Source organism: Erigeron canadensis, chromosome 1 (genome assembly GCF_010389155.1).
Source record: "Erigeron canadensis isolate Cc75 chromosome 1, C_canadensis_v1, whole genome shotgun sequence".
Classification (NCBI taxonomy): domain Eukaryota; kingdom Viridiplantae; phylum Streptophyta; class Magnoliopsida; order Asterales; family Asteraceae; genus Erigeron; species Erigeron canadensis.
Genome location: NC_057761.1, coordinates 47,845,290 through 47,867,747, shown reverse-complemented (window position 1 = coordinate 47,867,747; position 22,458 = coordinate 47,845,290). Strand labels below are relative to the sequence as shown.

General features: G+C 35.5%; 3 protein-coding genes across 4 annotated transcripts; 2 read left to right on the top strand and 1 right to left on the bottom strand.

The window, feature by feature from the left end:
• On the bottom strand, window positions 1-3,244 carry LOC122585050 (zinc transporter 4, chloroplastic-like). Its single transcript, XM_043757149.1, has 4 exons — window positions 3,131-3,244; window positions 2,983-3,040; window positions 1,415-2,130; window positions 1-559 (listed from the first exon to the last, which is right to left on the bottom strand). The coding sequence occupies exons 1-4, from the start codon at window positions 3,146-3,148 to the stop codon at window positions 104-106; spliced, it is 1,248 nt and encodes a 415-aa protein (XP_043613084.1). The 5' UTR covers window positions 3,149-3,244; the 3' UTR covers window positions 1-103.
• An 8,659-nt stretch (window positions 3,245-11,903) lies between these two features.
• On the top strand, window positions 11,904-13,407 carry LOC122579280 (acyl-lipid (9-3)-desaturase-like). Its single transcript, XM_043751418.1, has one exon. The coding sequence runs from the start codon at window positions 11,972-11,974 to the stop codon at window positions 13,316-13,318; it is 1,347 nt and encodes a 448-aa protein (XP_043607353.1). The 5' UTR covers window positions 11,904-11,971; the 3' UTR covers window positions 13,319-13,407.
• A 1,913-nt stretch (window positions 13,408-15,320) lies between these two features.
• On the top strand, window positions 15,321-21,390 carry LOC122609867 (ATP-dependent zinc metalloprotease FTSH 4, mitochondrial-like). 2 transcript variants are annotated; one of them, XM_043782818.1, is made up of 7 exons: window positions 15,321-15,592; window positions 17,384-17,471; window positions 17,824-18,093; window positions 18,179-18,424; window positions 18,509-18,633; window positions 19,302-19,778; window positions 20,248-21,390. In XM_043782818.1, the coding sequence occupies exons 1-7, from the start codon at window positions 15,566-15,568 to the stop codon at window positions 21,154-21,156; spliced, it is 2,142 nt and encodes a 713-aa protein (XP_043638753.1). In that variant the 5' UTR covers window positions 15,321-15,565; the 3' UTR covers window positions 21,157-21,390. The 2 variants fall into 2 exon arrangements, with proteins under 2 accessions (XP_043638753.1, XP_043638745.1); XM_043782810.1 differs by having other exon boundaries at window positions 18,506-18,633.
• The last annotated feature ends 1,068 nt before the right edge of the window (window positions 21,391-22,458 follow it).

The window sequence follows — 22,458 nt, the reverse complement described above, 5'->3', positions numbered from 1 at the left end:
TGGATTAAAAAACTAATTTCATTAATTGACTCTATACTATATTCTCAATTTCTAATATATGAATATAAAAGGTAAATAAAAGTACAAATCAAAAAACATAACCCTAAGCCCAAGCTGCAAGAGAAGCCATTAATCCAGCTCCAAGAAAAAGGGCAATATAAGACACTACTTGAAGTCTCGTATTGCATCTCATTCTTTTACTCAAGAAATCAGCAGCAATCAAGTCTACCAAAGCCATATAAACTAATATACCCGCAGATATTGAATCCAAAATTCCTTCAACGATTAGTGCTCTAGGGCTATTTGGGTTATAAAACTTTGATATACCGGTCCCAATACCAACACCTATGGGAGCCGTTATTGCAAAAAAGCATGCCATTACCAAAGAATGAAGGCTACCAAATTTTGCTTGTGAGATGCAGCCACCGAGTGCAAACCCTTCAAAGAACTGATGGAAAGATAAAGCTCCTAGCAAAGGTCTAATAGTACATGGGCTTTGTGAAACTCCAAGTGAAAGTCCAATTATAATCGAATGTGATATGATCCCGAGTTCCAAAACCTGTAGAAACATGGTTACAAGCATGAACAATGGTTAATGAACAATTATCAATTGGAATGGAAGGTGTTTTGATATGCATTTAAAACTTGTAACTTGATTAGATATACTATCATATTTCAGTGATCTGAATCGGATTATCTAATGATGAAGTGATGAACAGTTGTAAATGTCAATGTTTAGAAGATAGTGTTTGGATGTGCATAAATGGTCCAAACATTATAGGGTGATTATCATCACCCAAGTTGCACTACGCCTCTAATCAGTTTTGAAGGTGAGGAGCCTTTACCCACAAAGAAAAGGTTTTACTGTACATATCATAAGTCACAGCAATCCGTTTTTAATGTATAAATAAAGCGAACCTTAATGTTTAGATAAAGTGGTTACTAGCATTTTACCCGCGGAATGCGGCGGTGATGGTGGTGGCGGCGGTGTGGTGGTGGCGGTGATTGATAGTGTTGGTGGCGTGACGGGCGGTGACGGTGTGGTTATTATTGTAAAAATAAATAATGTAAAAGGGATATTGTAATTATTTTAGGAGTTGATAGACTATGTTGTTAAGGTCTAAGGGTATTATATACGGGGTATATTTTAAGTGGAGATGTTTAAATTAAAGAATAAAAGAGAGATAATTAATTAATTCATTAAGGGTAGAATGGTCATTTCGCATGGAGATATTTTTATGAGAGAGAGTGTTGAAAATTGTTAGGAGATAGAGTGTGATAATTTTTATAAAGTAGTAAAGATAAAGATAACTATTATTTAATCGGGAGATTTGATTTTGGATAAATCAGTTACGTATCACTATCCAAACACCCTAGTAGACTAAAAATCAGTTTGGATTAACTAAAAGCTTACCTGTGAAACAACAATGTGTCGTATGCCACTTTCATCTTCATCATCAAATCCATGTGAGTGAGAATGCATATGTGACGAGTTCCCATCCAAATTCTCTCTCACTTGTGTTTCACAACCATCCTGCCCACTTGCATGATTATGTCTATGTTGTGCAGCATGAGCATGCATCCCCACAATATGAATCCCACCACCATCCTCTTCCCCAAACACCTTGCTGTTGCTCTCTTTTCCAGCAACCGGAATAATCCCGGCCTCGGAAGCCAGGTCAACTGAGTCATCTCTGACAGCTTGGACCTGTTTCTCTTGTTTCCTTTCATAGTATTGAGTGCTAAGAAAATCTGCCAACAATGTACCTAAAGCCGCCATCATTGCAATAAATCCTGAAAATGGAAATTTGGACCACGGGTTTTTGGGAAGACATGGATGGGATAGTGCTGATGTTGCATCTGGAAGCATGTGGACAAATCCTGTGGCCAGGATTACACCGGCAGCAAATGCCTTGGCGGCAAAAAAGAGATTGGTGTCTGTTCTCAGAAACCGACGTTTTTTGCCAATCAATGGGATTGCAACTCCAACAATCCCGGCTAGAAGAATAGCGGCAATAGCCACCAACTTAAGTATGAGAGCCGCTTTCTCATCTCGACATGATTCTAAGTCAGGGGAGTCACTGCAACTAACACTCGACATGGATTCTGAAAGATTTGTCAAAAGCGAGCCTGTTGGAGATCCAAATAAAAAAATTAATATGGTACTTATAAAGAAACAAATCAAGCGAGGTTGGTGAAAGTAACCCCTTGTATTCTAAAAGTTTCACAAACTTAGAGCAAAATCTAGAGTAGTAATAAAATTTGAATATAAATATGGAAAAAGTATACAAGAAAGGGCCAATGTATTAATAACAGTGTCATCCCTTTACTCGTAATCTACTTAAACCAAAGATTGTAAAAGAGATACTTTGCCATCAATATAGAATCCAACTAAATTATAGTGTGCGAATAACTATTAGGACCCCCACATCGAAAAGTCATATAAAAGTCATCAAACATGAATAACTTTAAGAAAAAAGCAACTACTTCATCACACTTTTTCCGCAAGCATCAAACTCGAATGTTGTAAAGCACACACTTTTACATAATAGAATTTCAACACGAACGATTCACGGGACTCCTATAAGTTTATGCAAAACACTTATACCGCTCCCTCAATAACAAAACTAAACACGAAAAGTTGCAGATAAGCAAGTGACATCAGTTCACATATAATCACTACAAAATTGGCCCGATTAAGCTTGATGTCACTCAACACACCATCACACGATATTTTTGATATTGGAAATATATACCACTTAAGTAGATCAATCAAAACTATTTCAAAAATAAAAGATCCCAAAATATAATCATTAACACTAACATACACTATTCCAACAATCCAATTACACAAAAAAAGAAACATAAATGCGTCATTCTATAATTAAAAAGTTTGAATCTTTATACAAAACCCACACACAAAATCATGAATACAATGAAATCCAACAAATCTATATCAAAATTAACAAAAGGGCATTTTACCTGATAAAGTTCCAATCTTTCCTTCAATTTCTTGAGAATAAACCAACGGAAAGAATTCCTGAAAGAATTAAAATCAAGATTACACAAAGCCCATATGAAAAATAAATATAAAAATAAAAACTTTATATTAAAAAGTAAGAGAAAGAACCTCAAGAACAAGTGACATGGGGTTTGTGTGATAAAAAAATTGTGGCTTTATGGAAACCAATTAAAATACGGATCCCTAAGTTATGTAGGTTCGTGTAGAATTAAGTTTGTTGATGGAAGATTATGACGCCATTTTTTAGAATTTGTAATGAAGAAGATTCTTGAAAGGGGGCAAAATGTCGACATATTTCGAATTTGTGAGAGACTTGGCTGTTTGAGAGGAAATGCAAACAGAATTTTTGCGAGATTGTGTCGACACTCCTTGTTGTCTGATTTTGGCAAGTGTTTGAGATTTGGCACATAGTTTGGGGATTTTTGCATATAGGTCCTTCACTTTGGTTTTTGATGTCTATCGAGATCGGCTATTTTTATGTACATTGTTGTTCGAGTTATATCATAGGAATGTTTGCAAGTGTTTTCAACATTTTAGATAGGGATGGCAAAAAAAACCCGTTCGAGGTAGGGACTGGGACATGTCTACCCCGATCCGATCCGACCCGATATCAATACATATATTTATATATTTATAAGTAATTAGTTTTGAATCTATATTTCACACTAATATCAACAAAATTTATATCTATGTTCAATAACTTACATATCCATTTCTCAAAACATCAAGAATAAGTAGTTCCTTTCTCAAATCATACAAGTTTTAGTAAATACTTTTGAAAAATACTATCCATATCGGGTCGGGTTTCGGGTTTTGGGCTTGATTTTATCCCTGATGGGGTCCCCGATAAGGTATCGGGTCGGGTTCCGGTCGTATATTCCTTTCCGGGTTCGAGTTTAGTACTACCCGCCCCGAACCCGACCCATTATCATTCCTAATTTTAGAGAGACTATCAGCAGGGCATTGCGATGTTATAAGAGCAAAGATCCAACTTTTCGGTCTTAATCATGTACCATTATGATTTATGAACAACGTAACATTCATGGTGTATTCAAATGTATGGAATGAATTTATGATTTTTTGCGTTTTAAAACTTTATATTATTATTTAAAATTGTATTTGAGATATTGAAAGTAGGGCGTGCATTGTAGATGATCAACAACTACCTTGTATGGATAGAAGATGACCAGACTTCCAATGTGATTACAACGTGTGTTTTTATCATGTGTTTCATACTTTCATATATGTATTAGTCGGATGCTAGGGATTGGCACGAATGGGAGAAACCCACACATGACAAACGTTTTTTTTTTCTTCACGATAATGGTAAATAAATATACTAATGGAGCGTTTCCTTCGCAGAATATTTTTAAAGGAATTGAAATCTGTAAAAGGAATTAGAATTTAAAGAAATTGGAATCTGAAAGTTATAAAATATGTTGTTTCTTTGGTTGACAGAATTCAATGGAATTCAGGTAAATAAATTGGAATTTAAACTTAATAAATGACAAAATTACCCTTTATAAAATATTTACAAGTTTTTTTCTTTATAAAAACAATACTAATGGATAATAATAATAAAAATAAAAATAAAAATAACTAATAAAATTAATAATTTAATAATAATAACATAGATATATGTTCATATGGATCCATTGCATATCAGCATATATACGGAAAAGTCAATATTTAACTTTCCCCAAATAGTCTTTCAATTCACCTGCAACTTCACATCTGCATCTTCTTTTCTTCATCAATTTTTTTTCCTTTTTCAAATTCATTTCTTTAATAGATCTCTACAAATCTCATATTCCAATCCAAACAAAACAAGCATACTATTATTTAACACATAAAAAACCAATGGAGTTCAATAGGGCTGCCGGATATTTTAAGCGACGGTGGTCGGAAATTCCAAACAATGGTCGCTGGGAGGTAGCAGACAGTGGACCTCTTACAAGGTAACCATCTTTTGTATACCTGATGCGTTTTCTTTAATGAGATTAATTGTTGTTTCATGAGAGTTGTTGGGGGTGGTGCCTCGGTGAACGTGTAACGGTAATGATGGTGTGAGGTCGCCGGAAGGGTGCGAATGGTGATGGAAGTGTCACGGTAAAGATAATGACGAAAGTGTAAATGGTGACCGGTTGTTATTAGAGAAGGGTGTTTTGGTCTATATTGTGAATTCCAAAGGAATTTTTGGAATTCAAGACTTTCCATCACATATGTGAAGGAATTATAAATTCTGTAAATCAAGGAATTTGAAGGAATGTTTCAGATTCAGATTCCTTACATAATCTAACCAAACAAGGTAAAGAATGGAATATGAATTCCAATTCCATTGAATTCCTATCAACCAAACACCCCCTAAATCTATGAGATTCATTCATGAGTTTTTCACTAAATAACAATCCACTTTAGCTTTTAACCCCTTTATCTTGTTCCACATTCCAGCATATATAGATAACATCATTCTCAATTTCACAATAATAATTCATGTTCATTTCGATAAATTTGAGTGGTCGTTCATTAATTTGGAGAAACAAATTCACATACTTGATAAAATGCCCAAGTTTAGCGTGAAAACACAAATTGATGCTATGAATCTATGATGGCCACATATGCATTGTATAACTATATTTGTGATAATTTTTAGGGTAAATTACACTTTTCGTCCTTGAAGTTGGCAACTTTTGCACTTTTCGTCCATAACGTTTAAAAGATACAATTTTAACCTTAAAGTTGGCAACATTTTGCAATAGAAGTCCTTTTGCCAAACGGTGTTAAGTTTCAGCTGTTAACGTCCGCACATGCAAAACACGTGAGGGCATTAATGTCTTTTTCCATTTAAACTTGAGGGACTAAAAGCGCAAAATACGACATGTTCAGGGACGAAAATTGAAATTTACTTTTTGTAGTACCACTATCTGCAAATCTAAAAAAATTGAAATTCTTTTTGCTTTCTATTTGTTATACTATCTGCAAATCTACAAAGTGGAAACCATCATTGTGATCAAACGATGATCAGTACCACTACATACACCATCAACATATACCATCAACATTTTCACCATTACACATTCTACACATACACCATCTTTATTTCTCATTACCATTACAATAACCATCAATATTTTCACCTCCACTAAATTAAACTCGGTCATTTTTAGATCCAGAATTCGAGATGACGACAAACCATCTCTCCCCCTACTTCACACACACACACACACAACCGTAGTTCCTCTTTCAGATCTATGGTATATCATATATGTTCCAACCAATGAAAGGGAGGAAAAGGAGTATGAGAAATGTTGTTGAAAAAATGCCACGACGGTGACGGTGACCTGCCTCCGCCAACACAATGACCTCCATTGGTGACTTGCCGCCACCGACCACCATTACCACGATGGAGTTTGTGTTTGGTACCGGCGATGACCCTGCAACCACTGTTGATTGTCGCTCCATTTTTACCGTCATACTCGAAATCTCTTTCTAAAAATGGTCGACGAAACATCTATCACCGCCGCAGCACCGCAGGCGGCTGAACACCATGACGAAACATCTATACAGATGGATTGATATGAAGGATGGATGGATTTTTGATATATAAATGAAGACTAGTATGTTCGGTTTTGATTTTGATTTGGGTGGGTATCTCATGAAAATAAAGTAAATTTGAATAACGTCTTTGAACATGTCGCCTTTTGCACTTTTAGTCCCTCAAGTTTAAATGGGAAAAGACATTAATGCCCTCAAGTGTTTTGCACGTGCGGACGTTAACGGCTGAAATTTAATACCGTTTTCCAACTTTAAGGTTAAAATTGTAATTTTCAAACGTTCGGGACGAAAACTGCAAAAGCTGTCAACTTCAGGGACGAAAAGTGTAATTTACCCTCATTTTTAAGATGTCATGTTTTCTAAATTGAGCAAAATCCAAATCACATGCCACGAGAGTACTAGACTAACATCATGATCTTGGAAACTAACCTATAGATATAGTGAGCATAAGTCGGTTGGGTTGGTTAATTATAGCCATAAATTGAGTTATTGTTATGTTTAATAATGGATTAACCAAACTGATTGGTCCAATATAAACACCATCAGTTTTTGATTTTACAACATAGGTTGGTTTTAGATCTTGGTTAAGGATCCAACACTTTTGACACGTACGTAAAGCCTTCATAATCAAATCATAGATAAAATGGGAAAACTTCGAGACTTCTATTGACCACCCCATATACCGCATCTCCAAATGTACTTTTTTCCACTATCAATACTAACGGAATAAACATGAGTCATTGATTCCATATTCAGTACCTTATATCCTTGATTACCACTATGGTTTCTCTTGGAATTATGAAACATTACTAGATTAAGAAATTAAAAATAAGATCATGAGCCTGTTATGCATTACTTGGGGTGACCAGACAGAGAAAGATAACTTGCTAGTATTAAACTATACATATAAAAAAAAATAAAAATACATTTATAGATGTTGGGTAGGTTGGTTTATCACTAGTTTCTAAATCAGTCAACATCGAGCATGTTTGGCATGTTATACCTCTGAATGTTCTACAAGGTATTATTGGATAAATGATGAACCATTCCTGAGCATGGAACAAGCCTAACCATTCAACGAATCAACGCACTTTAATTTATCTTGATATCAGGCCTCTCGTAGTAATCGTAGTTGACCCTCGTCCAAAATCCCTTCCAATATCGACGAGCAGGACTTTAAAGCTAGCACCGTGTTCATGATCGTCCAATACATCCCCATTCTTATTATTTAAGAACAAGTTAAGTTGGACGAAGAAAGGTGGGTCCGAAAGAGAGGGGGGGGGGGGCGAGAGAGAGTTGGACATTTTTAATGGTTTTTTAGGAAGAGGTGAGGAAGAGGTTCCTTAATGTGAGGGGTAGTTGTTGGAGAGAGAAAAGTTGACGTGGTAGTGAGGAAGAGATTTAGGAAAGGGACTTATTAAGAGAGGCCTTAATCTTCTATTGCATACACACTGCCATGCATTTTTGATTTTTTTACTTTAATCTTCAACAAATTGTTCTCTCTTAACATCCTAAAAACTAAATGTTTTATCATTTTCACATACACGTCTTGCAATGTTATTTTCTAATTATCATTTTTATTGAAAATTTCCACTATCGGAATTTTGGGTACTTGTTTCAAATATGGGTTTTAGGCCAACCAAGGCAAAATTAAACCAATTTTACCAAACACAAAGACCAATTTGAGTCTTCCATCTCATATCTAAGTGATTAAGATTTTTAGATCCATACCCCTGATACCCATGTATATCCATTTGGTATAATTGATGAATATTCTCTCATACCATAAATCTTCAACAAAATTAATGTCTAACTTGTAATTTTTTTTCTTAAAGTTAATTTCGATTAAGACGTACTGGAGGCAATTTTAATCAACAAATCAATGGACCTCCGACCCTCTTCTCATGAAAATTACCTTGAGATGAAAAACCCAAGACTCGAACGCGAGACCTTGGGAAAAAACTCACCTCCTAGACCTACATAGTGGATTTTGAAACTAAACAAATATCTAAACGTTGAATACTCGTAATTTGTTGTTAATAAAAACTAAACATGACAAAAACCACAATGGAACATGGATATTTTTTCTAGTTTATATTATTCATCAAATATGTCAACTTTATATTATACTCCGTAACTAATATAATTGATTAAAAGATTTGTTTTGATTCAGTTAGGGTGGAGAGTGCCTCGCCACCCCTCCCCTCCCCGATTTTGCTTCTCCTTCCCGCTCGGTGTTTAATGCTAGGAATGCCTCACCACCCCTCCCCACTCTTTTCTATTTAATTTAATTTCTACCTATTTTATTTAAAATAATAACTACAACATTTTATTTAATAATTTAAAAATACAACTTAAAACACAAATAAAACACATAACCTTATTCAAACACACAAAAACAAGTAAAACATACAACTTAATCAACATAAACAAACAACTAAGGCATCGGCCATCCGTGCATCTCACACATGGCGCGTTTTTGCCCCAAAACCATCTCCAACATCGGCTCGCTGAGATGATCATGTGGCCTGATGACGAAGTCCATATCGTTATATCGCTATTGACTTTGGACCATCCGTGTCATATCCTCCTCCCGTTTCTTCCTAGCCTCCTCCGCCGCTATATAGCTGTCCATCATCGCCTTCTGCATCAGCATCTTCTCCTCCCGAATTCGCTTTTTATCTTCATTGTCGCATTTCAACTCAACGACTATCTTTAAGAATTCTTCAGATGTAAGGCGGATGTAGACGGCTGCTTACCCTTAGCTCTACGACGGGGTGGCACGGGTCTAGCAGGATGTACTGGTGCATCGATGTCGTTCCCACCTTCCTCTTCTTGCTCCAACTGGTCCTCACTCAAGTCAATATGGACCGATGCCTCCCCCGATGAACGAACATTGACATTTGACCCTTCCGTTCTTGCCCTTTTGCTACCCAACTCCTCATAAATCCCCTCCAAGGTAAGAACCTCCGCCCCATTTCGACCCTTTCCTCAAAATTTGCCACGTCTCTACATGCGGAAACCCAGACTTGTTATTGTATTTTCCGCATATACAATGCTACGGCCGCCTTAAACACATCCTCGTCACTTTGGCCACTCAACATCTTACTTTTCTTAACATTGTAGATACCACAAAAACCCGACACCTTATGCTTCAAATCCTTCCATTTTGACTGACACATTTCCGTGGTACATCCTGAATCACGGTTCAAGTGTTTATCCATCTCATACTTCACCTTCTTCCAAAACGATCCGGCCGTTTGGGCGTTTCCAGTGTATGGATCCTCAGAAACATTTAACCAATCTTTTGTCAAACACGTTTCTCCATCCTTCCACCATCCACGAAACTCTCTTTTACCTTTAACCGAGACTTGGGTCTCAGGTATTGCTTATTCTTCTTCCTCCTCGAACTCTTCTTCTTCTTCTTCTTTTTCTTCTTCAACCTGTTCATAATGTTGTGTTGATGAAGCACCCGCGAATTGCGAAAACACGAGTTGACTTTCACTCGCGAATTGCGTAAACTCAGTATTAATTTGTTGCACACTTAACGGGTTGGTTTTGAAAAACAAGGGATCAATTCCAGACAGGTCATCAACGGACTGTGGCCTATACGAATTTTAGGTGGTGTTTCTTTGCAAAGGAGGAGGTGGTGGCATAACATCGCGATTGTTTGGAGGTGGTGGGTTGAAAATGGGTTCTTTTTGTTTCTTCCCTCTATTCATTTTTGTGATTTTCGATTGTTTGGATTGAAAAAAAAAGAAAGGAAAAGAGGTGGAGAAGAAAGAAATCGGCAGAAACAAAGAAGAGGAAATAAAGAAAAGAAAAGAGAAAAAGAAGAAGAAAGAGGAGTCGTTGGTGAGGGGCCGACTTTTTTTTTTTTTTAATTCATCGTAACGGTCGAATTGATAGGCATGGAAAACAGCACAGTGGTCACCAAAACTCTCCCCACCCTACCGGTACCGGGGGGTCGACGCGGTCTGCCAACCGGTATCAGACCGGTACCCCTCCCCTCCCCAGGGAGCTCCGTCCAACCTTATGCTTTGGCATGTGAACATATAAAATAGTAAAATCATGATTTCTTTTTAACCAAAGATCAATTAGTTGTTAGAAAATATCGTAAGCCAATTAAATAAGAACAATCTTAAAATGAGAACACGATGATAACACTTAAAAATTTCATTTTGACGCATTAAAAGTCCATAAAACTAACATAGTGTATAACCAATTATCATTATTGAAGTGTTTAACAATACATTGATCTGTCAAAATTAAAAAAATCGTGTTTTTTGTTTTGTGTATGCATCCATCTTAGATGCATATATCTAATATAGTTTGATCAACAATCATCAATATATGAATTTACTAGCGAATTTACCCGGGTTCAACCCGGGTGTTTTAATTAAAATTATAAAACTATAAAATATGCATGTAATTTTTGTCATTAATATATTATAAATCAATATGAAGATGATGTATTAAATAACATAATGATTATTAAAAAAATTTCTTTGTTTGTAATAAAAGATTAGGAATTTTAAATAAGAATTTAGTGAGTTACTTTTAATTAAAAATATTGTAATATATTTATGACATCATAATTAAAATAAAGACTTTTTAAGAAAAATTGAGACTTGTCACATCATAATTTTTCTAAAAATATTATTAAAAGACAATTGTCTTTTATTTAGTACAGAGATAGGGATATTAACATTACTAAGTTTGTTTGGTCTCATTATCTTTTTTGGCCATGATTAATTTAATAATTAGTGCCCCCCACGATTAACAACCAATTCAGCAAAAGGCCAAAGATTACAATGCAAGATAGAACCCCGCAGAGTCGTAACGCAAACCATGGCGAGTGAGCTGAGGTACAAAAGCTTTGAGCAGAAATTGATGATATGACAACACTAAAACATTATATCTCATCTACTTTGAATAACATTTCAAAAATACTGTAAGCAGTCGACAAAATGAAAAATAATAAGACAAAATTAAAGTACCCCACTCTCCAGGATCTAAGGCAATCAGCCACAAGCATCATTCCACGTGTCTTTCATCCTCACATCTCAAAAGCTATTGCACATGCCATAGTGTACTAACTCAAAGGCCCTTGAAATCTTTTATAGAAGAGAATATGCTCTCTCTTTTAAACTCCATTTAGCGCTACACCAATTTTGCATACATAAATATCTAAACTACAATAATGATACTACAATAATAACTGAATATTATAATTATGGAGTATTATACAGCTCACACACAATGCCATTATTTTTTTCTATATGTATCAATCACTCATTACCAAATATAGATAAGAAAGCTAGTTTCATCTTTACATTTCAAGCAAAAAAAATTTCTTATTATTATTTATTATAATTTTATTTAATCTTTACAATGGCTGAAGTAGTCAAAAAGTATGTCACAACAAATGAGCTCAAAACACATAACAAACCAGGTGATGTTTGGATATGTATAAATGGTAAAGTGTATGATGTTTCAAAATGGATGAAAACACACCCTGGTGGTGACTTGCCATTGTTGAATCTTGCTGGTCAAGATGTCACTGATGCATATATTGCTCTGCATCCACCATCAGCTTGGCAACATCTTGATAAGTTCTTTAACGGCTATTATTTAAAAGATTATCAAGTTTCTGAGGTGTCAAAAGATTATAGAAAACTTCATTCCGAGTTTACGAAAATGGGCTTGTTTGAAAACAAAGGACATGGGGTTATGATATCTTTGGTTTTTATAGCAATGCTGTTTTCCATATGTGTTTATGGTGTTCTGTTTAGTGAAAGTTGGTTTGTTCATTTGATGTGTGGTGGGCTGATGGGGTTTCTTTGGATTCAAAGTGGATGGCTTGGTCATGATTCTGGTCATTATCAGATTATGATGGATAAGAAGTCGAATCGAGTTGCTCAAATCTTGACAGGGAATTGTCTTGCAGGAATTAGCATTGGGTGGTGGAATAGAAACCATACTGCTCATCACATTGCTGTTAATAGTCTTGACTATGATCCTGACCTTCAACATATTCCAATGTTTGCGGTATCTTCAAAATTCTTTGATTCACTTACGTCGAAATACTATGAAAGGAAGTTGAATTTTAATGCTATTACTAGGTTTCTTGTTAGTTACCAACATTTCACATATTATCCTGTTATGTGTTTTGCTAGGCTTAATTTATTCGGGCAGTCTTTTGCATTGCTTTTATCGAATAAAAAGGTTCCCAATAGAGGGGAAGAAATTTTTGGCCTTCTAGTGTTTTGGATATGGTATCCTTTGCTAGTTTCTTGCTTGCCGAATTGGGGTGAACGGGTTATGTTTGTGTTAGCAAGCTTTACGGTCACTGGGATTCAACATGTTCAATTTACTTTGAACCATTTTTCGTCTAGTGTGTATGTTGGTGAGCCAAGTGGGAACGATTGGTTCGAGAAGCAAACTAATGGTACACTCAACATTACTTGTTCTGAATTCATGGACTGGTTTCATGGTGGGCTGCAATTTCAAATTGAGCATCATTTGTTTCCAAGATTGCCCAGATGTAACTTAAGGAAAATATCTCCATTCGTGAAGGATTTATGCAAGAAACATGGTTTGCCTTATGATTCGGCATCTTTTCTAAAGGCCAATGAGATGACCGTTGCAACTTTGCGTACTGCAGCACTACAAGCCCGTGACTTGACCAAGCCGGTCCCAAAGAATCTAGTATGGGAAGCAGTAAACTCTCATGGATAAGGCCAAGAGGGTGGTTGGGTTGGCTATCATTTTAAATGATTATGTAATATCTTCATTCGTATTATTAATATTTCTTTCGTTAGATTTTATTTTTTGTCCATTGAAAATCACTGGTTCTGTTAAAGTTATTGCACGTTTAACAACTTGAAATATTATAAGTAGATGGGGCTATATTGCACATCTAGGATCCCTTCATCTCACAATTTACTGTAAAAGGGAATGCACCGCAAAGGGAAGTGATATTTCTACAACAGAATTGTCATCTACAACAAATGTATAGATTTTTATGCACAGAATATAACTGCATGATGCAGGTATTGTTGTAGATGACAAAAATGTGTTGTAGGAATATCATTTCCCAACCGCAAAGCATCCAATACGGTGGATTTAACATTGACAGAGCTTAAAAAAATCTCTTTTTCTTAGCCATAGATTCAAGTTTACCTGATGAAGTTTCTTAGCCAAAGCCATACACAAAAAAGAAGCTTAAAATGCTGTGATCAAACGTTATTTTAGATCATGGTAGATGGCCCATTCACAAACTTCTTTCAATTGCCAAAAAAAGTCAAAGATTTTCCTAATACATATATCTGGTCAAATATTGCAATCTTGTGCTTAATGAAGTAACTTTTGGGCAGAGGGCATACCTTGTTACGTACAATACAAAATTCACTATTTCATTGTAGCTCTTAAAATGGAGTCAATTAGATTTCCTGCAAGTCCTGCTGCAGTAGAAAGAGGTACATCAAGATCAAATAGCCCAAGAAGGCATCGTTGGTGCAACTCTTTGTGAATAGTCCAAGTAACAAAAGCAAGTCCAATCATGGGTCTTGCTTCCGCTGCTTGAAGACCAGTTATTGTTACAAAAACCGACTTTAATGTGCAAACATCTTGTCTGGTCAAGCACTCACGCATGTAGTATAACAGGTTGAGATGGGTCATTTTAGTACATGCCGCGTTGGGTTGGCCTGCAATATGTTTCGCCCCTTTTTTTACGTCATGGTGGATGGCCCATTCAAAAACCTTGTACAGGTTGAGAATTTGTGATAAAGTGGAATTTGGTAGATAGTTTGATACAAATATGCTCAGATATAATTGAACATATAGATACATTGTCAAAGTTTGTAAAATGGTTTAAATGCAAACAAACTATATGAATCAATGAATCATCATTCTACCGAATCTTACCAAAATAATGACAAAAACTCGTTTTACTTAATGTCACTTATGGTCAATTTGGTGAACTCATCACGTATTTGCGGTTTTCAATTTCATTTGGTTATTTATTATGTATGAGCGTCGGATCTGATGAGTACATATGTATTCACCTTTGGCGCCCGACAATGTTTCCTATGATCGTCTACTAGTACTTCAACTCTATAGACTAATACTCCATCCGTCCCATTTTAAATGTCCTAATTTGACTATTCAAGTCTTCTTCGTTTAACTTTGATCGTAAATATTCATGTTTATGTTATATAACACTTCATATAAATTATATGAATGAATTAATTTTTAAATATACTTTTCATTAGTATAAGTTTCAACAAATACTATACGGAGTAATATAATAATACAAATAAAGTTAAAAAGTCAAAGTAAGACACTAAAAATAAGACGGAAAGAATAGTAAATATAGTGTTTAAAAAAATAAATTGAAGAATTCAGATAATCCATTTGCATGCTATGTTTCCCTATTATGAGTAGATTAATTGCCCATAATCATTTGTATATAGGTTGCTAGGCGATATATTAATGAGAATTGATATTCGTACCGTAAAAGTTGATATATTTATCATACAATATAATTATTAAAGCATATTATACAAGTCTATAAAACATGTGGTAATATCACCTCCTTATATTAATAGTTGAATGAATTGAATATTGGATATGTTTGACAAACATAGCCAAACACGACACAAACTATCAACATTGCTTGCGCTACAAAATCACTCGTATTAACAAATTAAGTCGGATCGAACCCAAACACAACACAAAGTCACAAACTCACAAAGTATCAATATTTACTTGCGGCTAGAGAGAGTGCAACAACGCGTCTTCACCAGCCAAAAAAAACCCAACAAAACCATTGGATTGTAAACTAAAAGCTAATAAACAAAAATCCAATCTTTCTCTTTTTTATGCTGAAAACCCATCAACCCTTTCCAATAAAGCTTCAATCTTTACACATATATTTGTTTGAATAACAAGGGAACTAATTCAAAGATCTCACCTTTATTGTTGATGGCCCTAAAACACCTTCTTTCCCAGGTCTATTTTCCATCATATTTTAATTAATTTATTTATTTGTTTCAACTTTCAAGAATTGCTATATTTTCATATTTCTTGTATTTATTATATGTCACTTTATGAACAGAAGAGAAGATAAACCCTAAATTTGTTAGCTTTCAGGATTCTTATAGACTTCTTTATATAGATTATAAATTATGTATGGTTATGTAGCTATAAGATATAAATTAATGAAATTTAATTTAATGGGTGTAATGTTATTTTGTGAGATCATGGTATCTTGTTAGGAGCTACATACTTGAAGTTTTATTGTACTTCTCTTTTTCAGAGTCTCGATTTGTTGTATGTGTTTGAGTGCAACTTTTAATATTCTTTATTGCATTTTTTAAATCTATGACACTTTTTATAAGTGAGTTGAGAATATAATAGGCTGCAGTGATAGTAGATTAGACAATAGTTGGTTATGAAGCTTAACCGGGTGTCACCTGAAACCCATGTATTGGTATTCGTTTATATTAAATCAGTCTTTTTTGTTCATATCCATTTTCCGATTCTTGCCTCTCAGTACCTCCGCCTTAGCACCCTCTTAGGCTAAGTTAAAGGACACATCTATACTTCATATGACTATATGAGGATTGGTCTGCAAGCTTTTACATGAATATTTGTGTAGTGTATTATTGTTGGTCTTCTCTTGATGCATAGGGCTTTCCTGAAATTTGTAATAGCCATACTCACCTTAAAGTTCAGTGTATTTGTAAATCTGTATTAAGTTTGTTGGGATAGAAGAAGTTGGATGCGATGACAAGATGGTGCATTGAGTTGGTATAGTTGTTGCATGACATGTGATGGCTAACTTATATAGTTAAACCTTTTTTGGCGTATCAAAGTTATTAACCGATTTACCTGTTCTAAAAGGTGATATAAGGAGTGATTAATGGGTTGAATTTGGGTTCAGATGCAAATAGGTAGTAAATTAATTGTCAAAACATTTTGGTCAGGTTGTTTTACCATCCAACTCATATCTGTTCATCTTATTTTTTGAATTTCGTATATTATCAGTGTTGTAAATATAATAATCAAGCTGTTCTAAGTAATAAAAAGCATAATGAATGGTCAACACTTCGTAATCGTATAGGATTCAGCCATAAAATGCTAACATACTTTTCGATATGAAAACAGATGCACCATTTTTTTTTTTTTTTTATCAAGATACCCATCAAACTTCTACTTTTTGTTCACATATATGTAGCTTTTTTTATATCCATCAAACTTCCAAAGATTGTTCACAAAATGGCCATCAGCTTTCCAAATTGTTCTAATATGGTTGTAAGATAGTTCATGGTCATTTATAGGCAACGTATGTTAGTTTGATTGTTACAGAAAAGTATGAGGTTCATATATAAATAAAGTTTATCAGTAAGATAGGTATCTTGGTTCCAGCTCCGCATACTGCCCAATTGGATGTCATTGTGGTGTCTCGAATGCTAACTAATAACTGCTAACTCGTTGTTCAAAAAAAAGTACACAGTGCATCTGTGTATATTTTTGAAAGTACGTTGCCATTTTATGGCTTAAACTTTATTACATAATTTAACTTCAATTTTGAAGTGTAATGATTTACAAGGTTGTAAGCATTTGAATACATTTTAGACTGTTTATTTATAAATTCAACCTGCCTTAACCATTTTTATATGAAAACTTGAAATTGCCACATCTACCAATTTCTTTATTAGTTTTGACAAGCACACTAGAATTTCTTTTAATGCTTTTTTATTTCGCCAACACTTTGTGTTTGATTGTTTTTTTATTTAGGTCCCGAGGCAAAAATCACAATTGAGACTTTTAAAAAGCTTGACTACCAGAGGGTACAATACTTCTCAAAAGGTCGGAGTTGATGCAGGTACACACAGTTAACCTTATTCTGATACTTGATGTTAACTAGTAAGTTCCCCATCCACTTATAGGAAAAATTCAAAAAAAACTTACTTTTACCCCTTGATATCATTTTCAAGAATTTAGGATGGGTTTAAACTCTTCATTGTTATAATGTATTCAATTATTGAGCATTCATGCTTCTTTTTTGTAAAGTTATAATTTGTGCTATAGTTACATTGATATGGAACTATGGATAAGATCCAGTTGTTTATCTGAGTAAAGGATATCACACACATTATTACCATCCGCTGAAGGAATAAGGATAATACAGCTCTCTATTGACTTCATTCTTCACTCTATTGATCACGTGTTTGCAGTTTATAATATTCCAAGTGTACAAAGGAGGTTTCAGTCCAGTTACGTGGGCAATTTTGCACGAAGATTGCGCGAACGTGATGCAGACAGAGTAAGTGATGCATCAAATTTTAGGGAGCTTTACAATCGAAATGACCCTGAATCTATAATAAGAATATTTGAAACTCAACCTTCGCTGCACCAAGATCCTTCAGCACTTAAAGAATATATCAAGGCGTTGGTCAAAATTGATAGATTGGATGAAAGTGAGCTTCTTCATACGTTGCAGAGAGGTGAGTGACATTTGAATTCACACTTGCTTTATCTGCTTAGTTTTTAAAGGTTTATTTTTTATCTTTTCAATATCATCAATATCAGGAATGGCAAGTTCTGGGAAACAAGCATACGATGAGGAGATAATGGGTGGCTTGTCAGCCCTCAAGAATGTCGGTAAATCTACAAAAGAGGGTGTATTAGGAACTGCAGCTGCACCCATACATATGGTGGCTACTGAAGGAGGTCATTTTAAAGAACAGTTATGGCGCACAGTTCGTGCTTTAGGACTGGGTTTTTTACTAATTTCGGGTGTTGGAGCACTCATTGAGGATAGAGGAATTACTAAAGGTCAATATTACTATGGTGGCAATCTTTTTATGCTTAAGTGTGTGTTATGAAGTTCGTTAAATTTTTTTTATCGTTTCTAAGCAGGACTAGGTCTACATGATGAGGTGCAACCAAGTATGGAATCCAATACAAAGTTTAGTGATGTGAAGGGTGTAGATGAAGCAAAAAATGAACTTGAAGAAATCGTTTTCTATCTTCGTGATCCTAAGGTAACAACTGCACCCATCAATGTGGTATAACTCTAGTTACTTTGACGGTGTCTAGATTTGCTATATGAAACTGACTATCTAATTATTGTGACTTGAAGCCTCAATAATCAGTTTTTAGTGTTTAGATAACCTGAGTTTGATTCTTGCTATCCAATTATATGGGCTTCAAAGAATCAGTTTTTCGTAATTAGTATTGTCCCAGCTGCAGGAAAAAAAGACACAAAACTGGTTATACAAGGACAATAACTAAATATACCTAACTTAACAAGGGGTAACACCGCCCCCCTCCCCCCCACCCCAAACACACACACACACACAAATAAAAAAAACAAAAAAAGCCCACTAAATATACCTGGATAATTTTCATCCAAGTTTTTCGTTATTTTCTTATGAATTTTCTAATAACAAATTACTTCTAGAAACCAGTTATTAAGCAGTTGAGATCTAATTTTTCGTTATCTTATTTATCTGTTACTATAAAAATCAGAATGGTCAAGTAATTTAATTAACTTATTATCTGATTTACACAACTCACGTTGTACTCCACAGTGCATCTTATATCCGAGGGTTATCTAATTCTTATTAGTATGTGATAACACATAATGTATTTCTAAAGACATATCCAATCAACCCTACATTGTTTAAGTTATATTTTACAATTGTGACAGCGGTTCACTCGTCTTGGGGGGAAGCTACCCAAAGGTGTTTTGCTAGTGGGTCCACCAGGGACCGGTAAAACTATGTTAGCCAGGGCCATAGCGGGAGAAGCAGGTGTTCCTTTTTTCTCTTGCAGTGGAAGTGAGTTTGAAGAAATGTTTGTCGGTGTTGGGGCCAGAAGGGTAAGAGATCTTTTTGCTGCAGCAAAGAAACGATCACCCTGCATAATTTTCATAGACGAAATTGATGCCATTGGAGGAAGCCGTAACCCAAAGGACCAGCAGTACATGAAGATGACTTTGAATCAGTTGCTTGTTGAATTGGATGGCTTTAAACAAAATGAGGGTATTATTGTTATTGCTGCCACCAACTTCCCTCAGTCACTAGACAAGGCACTTGTAAGACCAGGTCGGTTTGACCGCCGCGTGGTGGTTCCAAATCCAGATGTCGAAGGAAGGAGGCAGATTATGGAATCTCACATGTCAAAGGTATTTTGACTATTCACTTTCTAATCAAACTTCATTCTAAAGGGCTGCTTGAATGTGTCTAGTTTCGTAGATATGAAGATGTTACAGAGTTTTTAATAGTTGGAAAAAGTAACTCTGGTTATCTGATTATCTAGGAGTCAAACAATCAGTATTGAATTTATCGCATTTATACAAGCTATAAAAAAGCACTTAAACATTTATTTTAATTTTCAAAATTATAATTATTATTCCTTTTTTAATAATTAGATAGTCAGAATTAGTCCAAATGTTTTGAAAAGTTACTGATAGTCTTACTATCATAACTTGAAACAACTGTAGCATATTCAAACACTATCTTCTGCAACACGTCTAGTTACAGCTGATTATGTGATTCTGATTACTCAGTATCACATAACCTGCTTTAAAATGTGCATCTACTATCGCATTAGTTATACACGCAAATTACGTTATTCTGAAAACTCTCCAACAGATCTTAAAGGCAGACGACGTTGATTTGATGGTTGTTGCGAGAGGAACTCCCGGCTTTTCTGGAGCTGATCTTGCAAATTTAGTCAACGTGGCAGCTCTCAAGGCGGCAATGGATGGTGCGAAATCCGTCAGCATGGCTGATCTAGAGTATGCGAAGGACAAAATCATGATGGGTAGCGAACGGAAATCAGCTGTTATATCAGATGAAGTCCGTAAACTCACTGCATACCATGAAGGTGGCCATGCACTTGTGGCCATACACACCGATGGGGCCCACCCGGTACACAAAGCCACCATTGTTCCACGCGGAATGGCTCTAGGAATGGTGGCTCAGTTGTCTGAAAAAGACGAAACAAGTGTTTCTCGTAAGGAAATGCTGGCCCGGCTTGATGTTTGTATGGGTGGCCGAGTTGCAGAAGAGTTAATATTTGGTGAAGATGAGGTTACATCAGGAGCTTCATCAGATCTTGAACAAGCTACTCGTCTTGCGAGAGAAATGGTCACTAAATATGGTATGAGTAAAGAAGTTGGGGTTGTGGCTCATAATTACGACGATAACGGGAAAAGCATGAGTACGGAAACTCGACTCCTTATCGAGAAAGAAGTTCGAGAATTCTTGGAAAGAGCTTATAATAACGCTAAGAATATTCTCACTACTTACAGTAAAGAACATCATGCACTTGCTAATGCATTACTAGAACACGAGACATTATCTGGTAAACAAATAAAAGAGTTACTTGCTCAGTTAAACGCACCACCTCAGCAACAGCATCAACAACTGGTTGCACCTAAACCAGTACCACCCTCAACACCGAATCCTGCAGCAGCAGCAGCCGCCGCCGCTGCTGCAGCTGCTAGTGCAGCATCTGCTGCCGCCAAGGCAAAAGGTATTGCTCCTGTTGGATCTTGATAATAAATGTTGTAAGCTTATATATACGGAACAAATGTGCATATAATGGTGACTTTTTTAGTTAATCAAATGCTTTTTCTATATGCCTACTACTGAATTTGGTGATATATCAAGGGAAGAAGGTTGTAGGATGTCAAAGAGGCAGCCAATGTAGTGGTTCTGTTTAGATTTTTAAATGATGAACATTCTGTTTTATCAATGAATGCATTCTAGGATACTGAGTTTTGTGTTTTATTTTATATCTATGATTCGTGGATTGAGTCATATAAGTTGGGATAGTTGTGTACTTGTTCAAAGTTCAAAGGCTATATATAAGCTCGCAGCAGTGTAATACTTTTGGGATGCCATTGAAGATTATTGCCGAACCAAATCTTTTTCTTCAAATATATATCTGGTTCCAAGAGACCCTTAGATAATGCTAACCCCCAATTTTGGACATTTTATTTGTTTATTTATTATTACATCTTTATTCAATATCCTTAATTTGAGATTTCTTTTTCCTTTTACTTATTGAATGCATTTTGTCATTCTTCCCTTCTTGAAAAACTTGTCCCTGAGCTGGCTTGAGGGTACAACAGGATATCTGGAATGTAACTCAACAATTGAGTGTCAACGAAAAAACGTTTGATGGGAAAAACCAAGCACGGCAAACGTATAGTTACAGGATTTTATCTGGAACTCATCCTATCCTTTCCATAGTTTCGACAGAAACATTGGTCTAAAATCTTTTATACGAAATAAAGATGCAGAAGAGAGGAGAGTAGACCGATATGGTACTTGATCCATACCATGAACGCAGAAAGGGAAGATCACATCAAAGATGAACAGTGGCTTATATAAAGCATCATTGCATAATGTAGATACTCTCAAAGAGTCGAAGGGCTCTAGAGGAGATGCTAGCTGAAAACACACAAATTCCTACTTTATTAAATTTTAATAATCAATTGCCAGCTTCATGACCATATTGCCGCTTCTGCACACAAATCATAAAACAAGAAAAAAACTTTTTTTGATTCCCTTTGGGGAGATATGTTTGTGAGGTAGCCAGAATCTTGGACCACCCTCATGTTCTAATGGCCCTAATAGGTGAGACAAAGCTATCATCATCTATCAGGTCCACACATATGACTGAATTTTGATACCAGGTCCCAACCTCCAAGACTAAAGGGTGTGAGACCTTTCACTAGGCGTTTCAGACCCCCACCCCAGTCGTTCACTTTTTTTTTCTCCTCCACAGCTGCACAAAAAACGTTGACTAGCACCCCACTTTTTCAAATTCCCATGTCATCCCCTCTACCATTA

Bases quoted from the DNA above. Each gene is read 5' to 3' on its own strand.
- LOC122609867 (XM_043782810.1), top strand. From the start codon at position 15,566: ATGGCCCTAAAACACCTTCTTTCCCAG. The intron at 15,593-17,383 runs GTCTATTTTCCA...TTTTTTATTTAG, and splicing joins TAAAACACCTTCTTTCCCAG to GTCCCGAGGCAAAAATCACA. The intron at 18,425-18,505 runs GTCAATATTACT...ATCGTTTCTAAG, and splicing joins GGATAGAGGAATTACTAAAG to CAGGACTAGGTCTACATGAT.
- LOC122579280 (XM_043751418.1), top strand. From the start codon at position 11,972: ATGGCTGAAGTAGTCAAAAAGTATGTCACAACAAATGAGCTCAAAACA.
- LOC122585050 (XM_043757149.1), bottom strand. The intron at 2,131-2,982 runs GTAAAATGCCCT...GATCTCCAACAG, and splicing joins AAAGATTGGAACTTTATCAG to GCTCGCTTTTGACAAATCTT. The intron at 560-1,414 runs GTAAGCTTTTAG...ATGTTTCTACAG, and splicing joins GACACATTGTTGTTTCACAG to GTTTTGGAACTCGGGATCAT.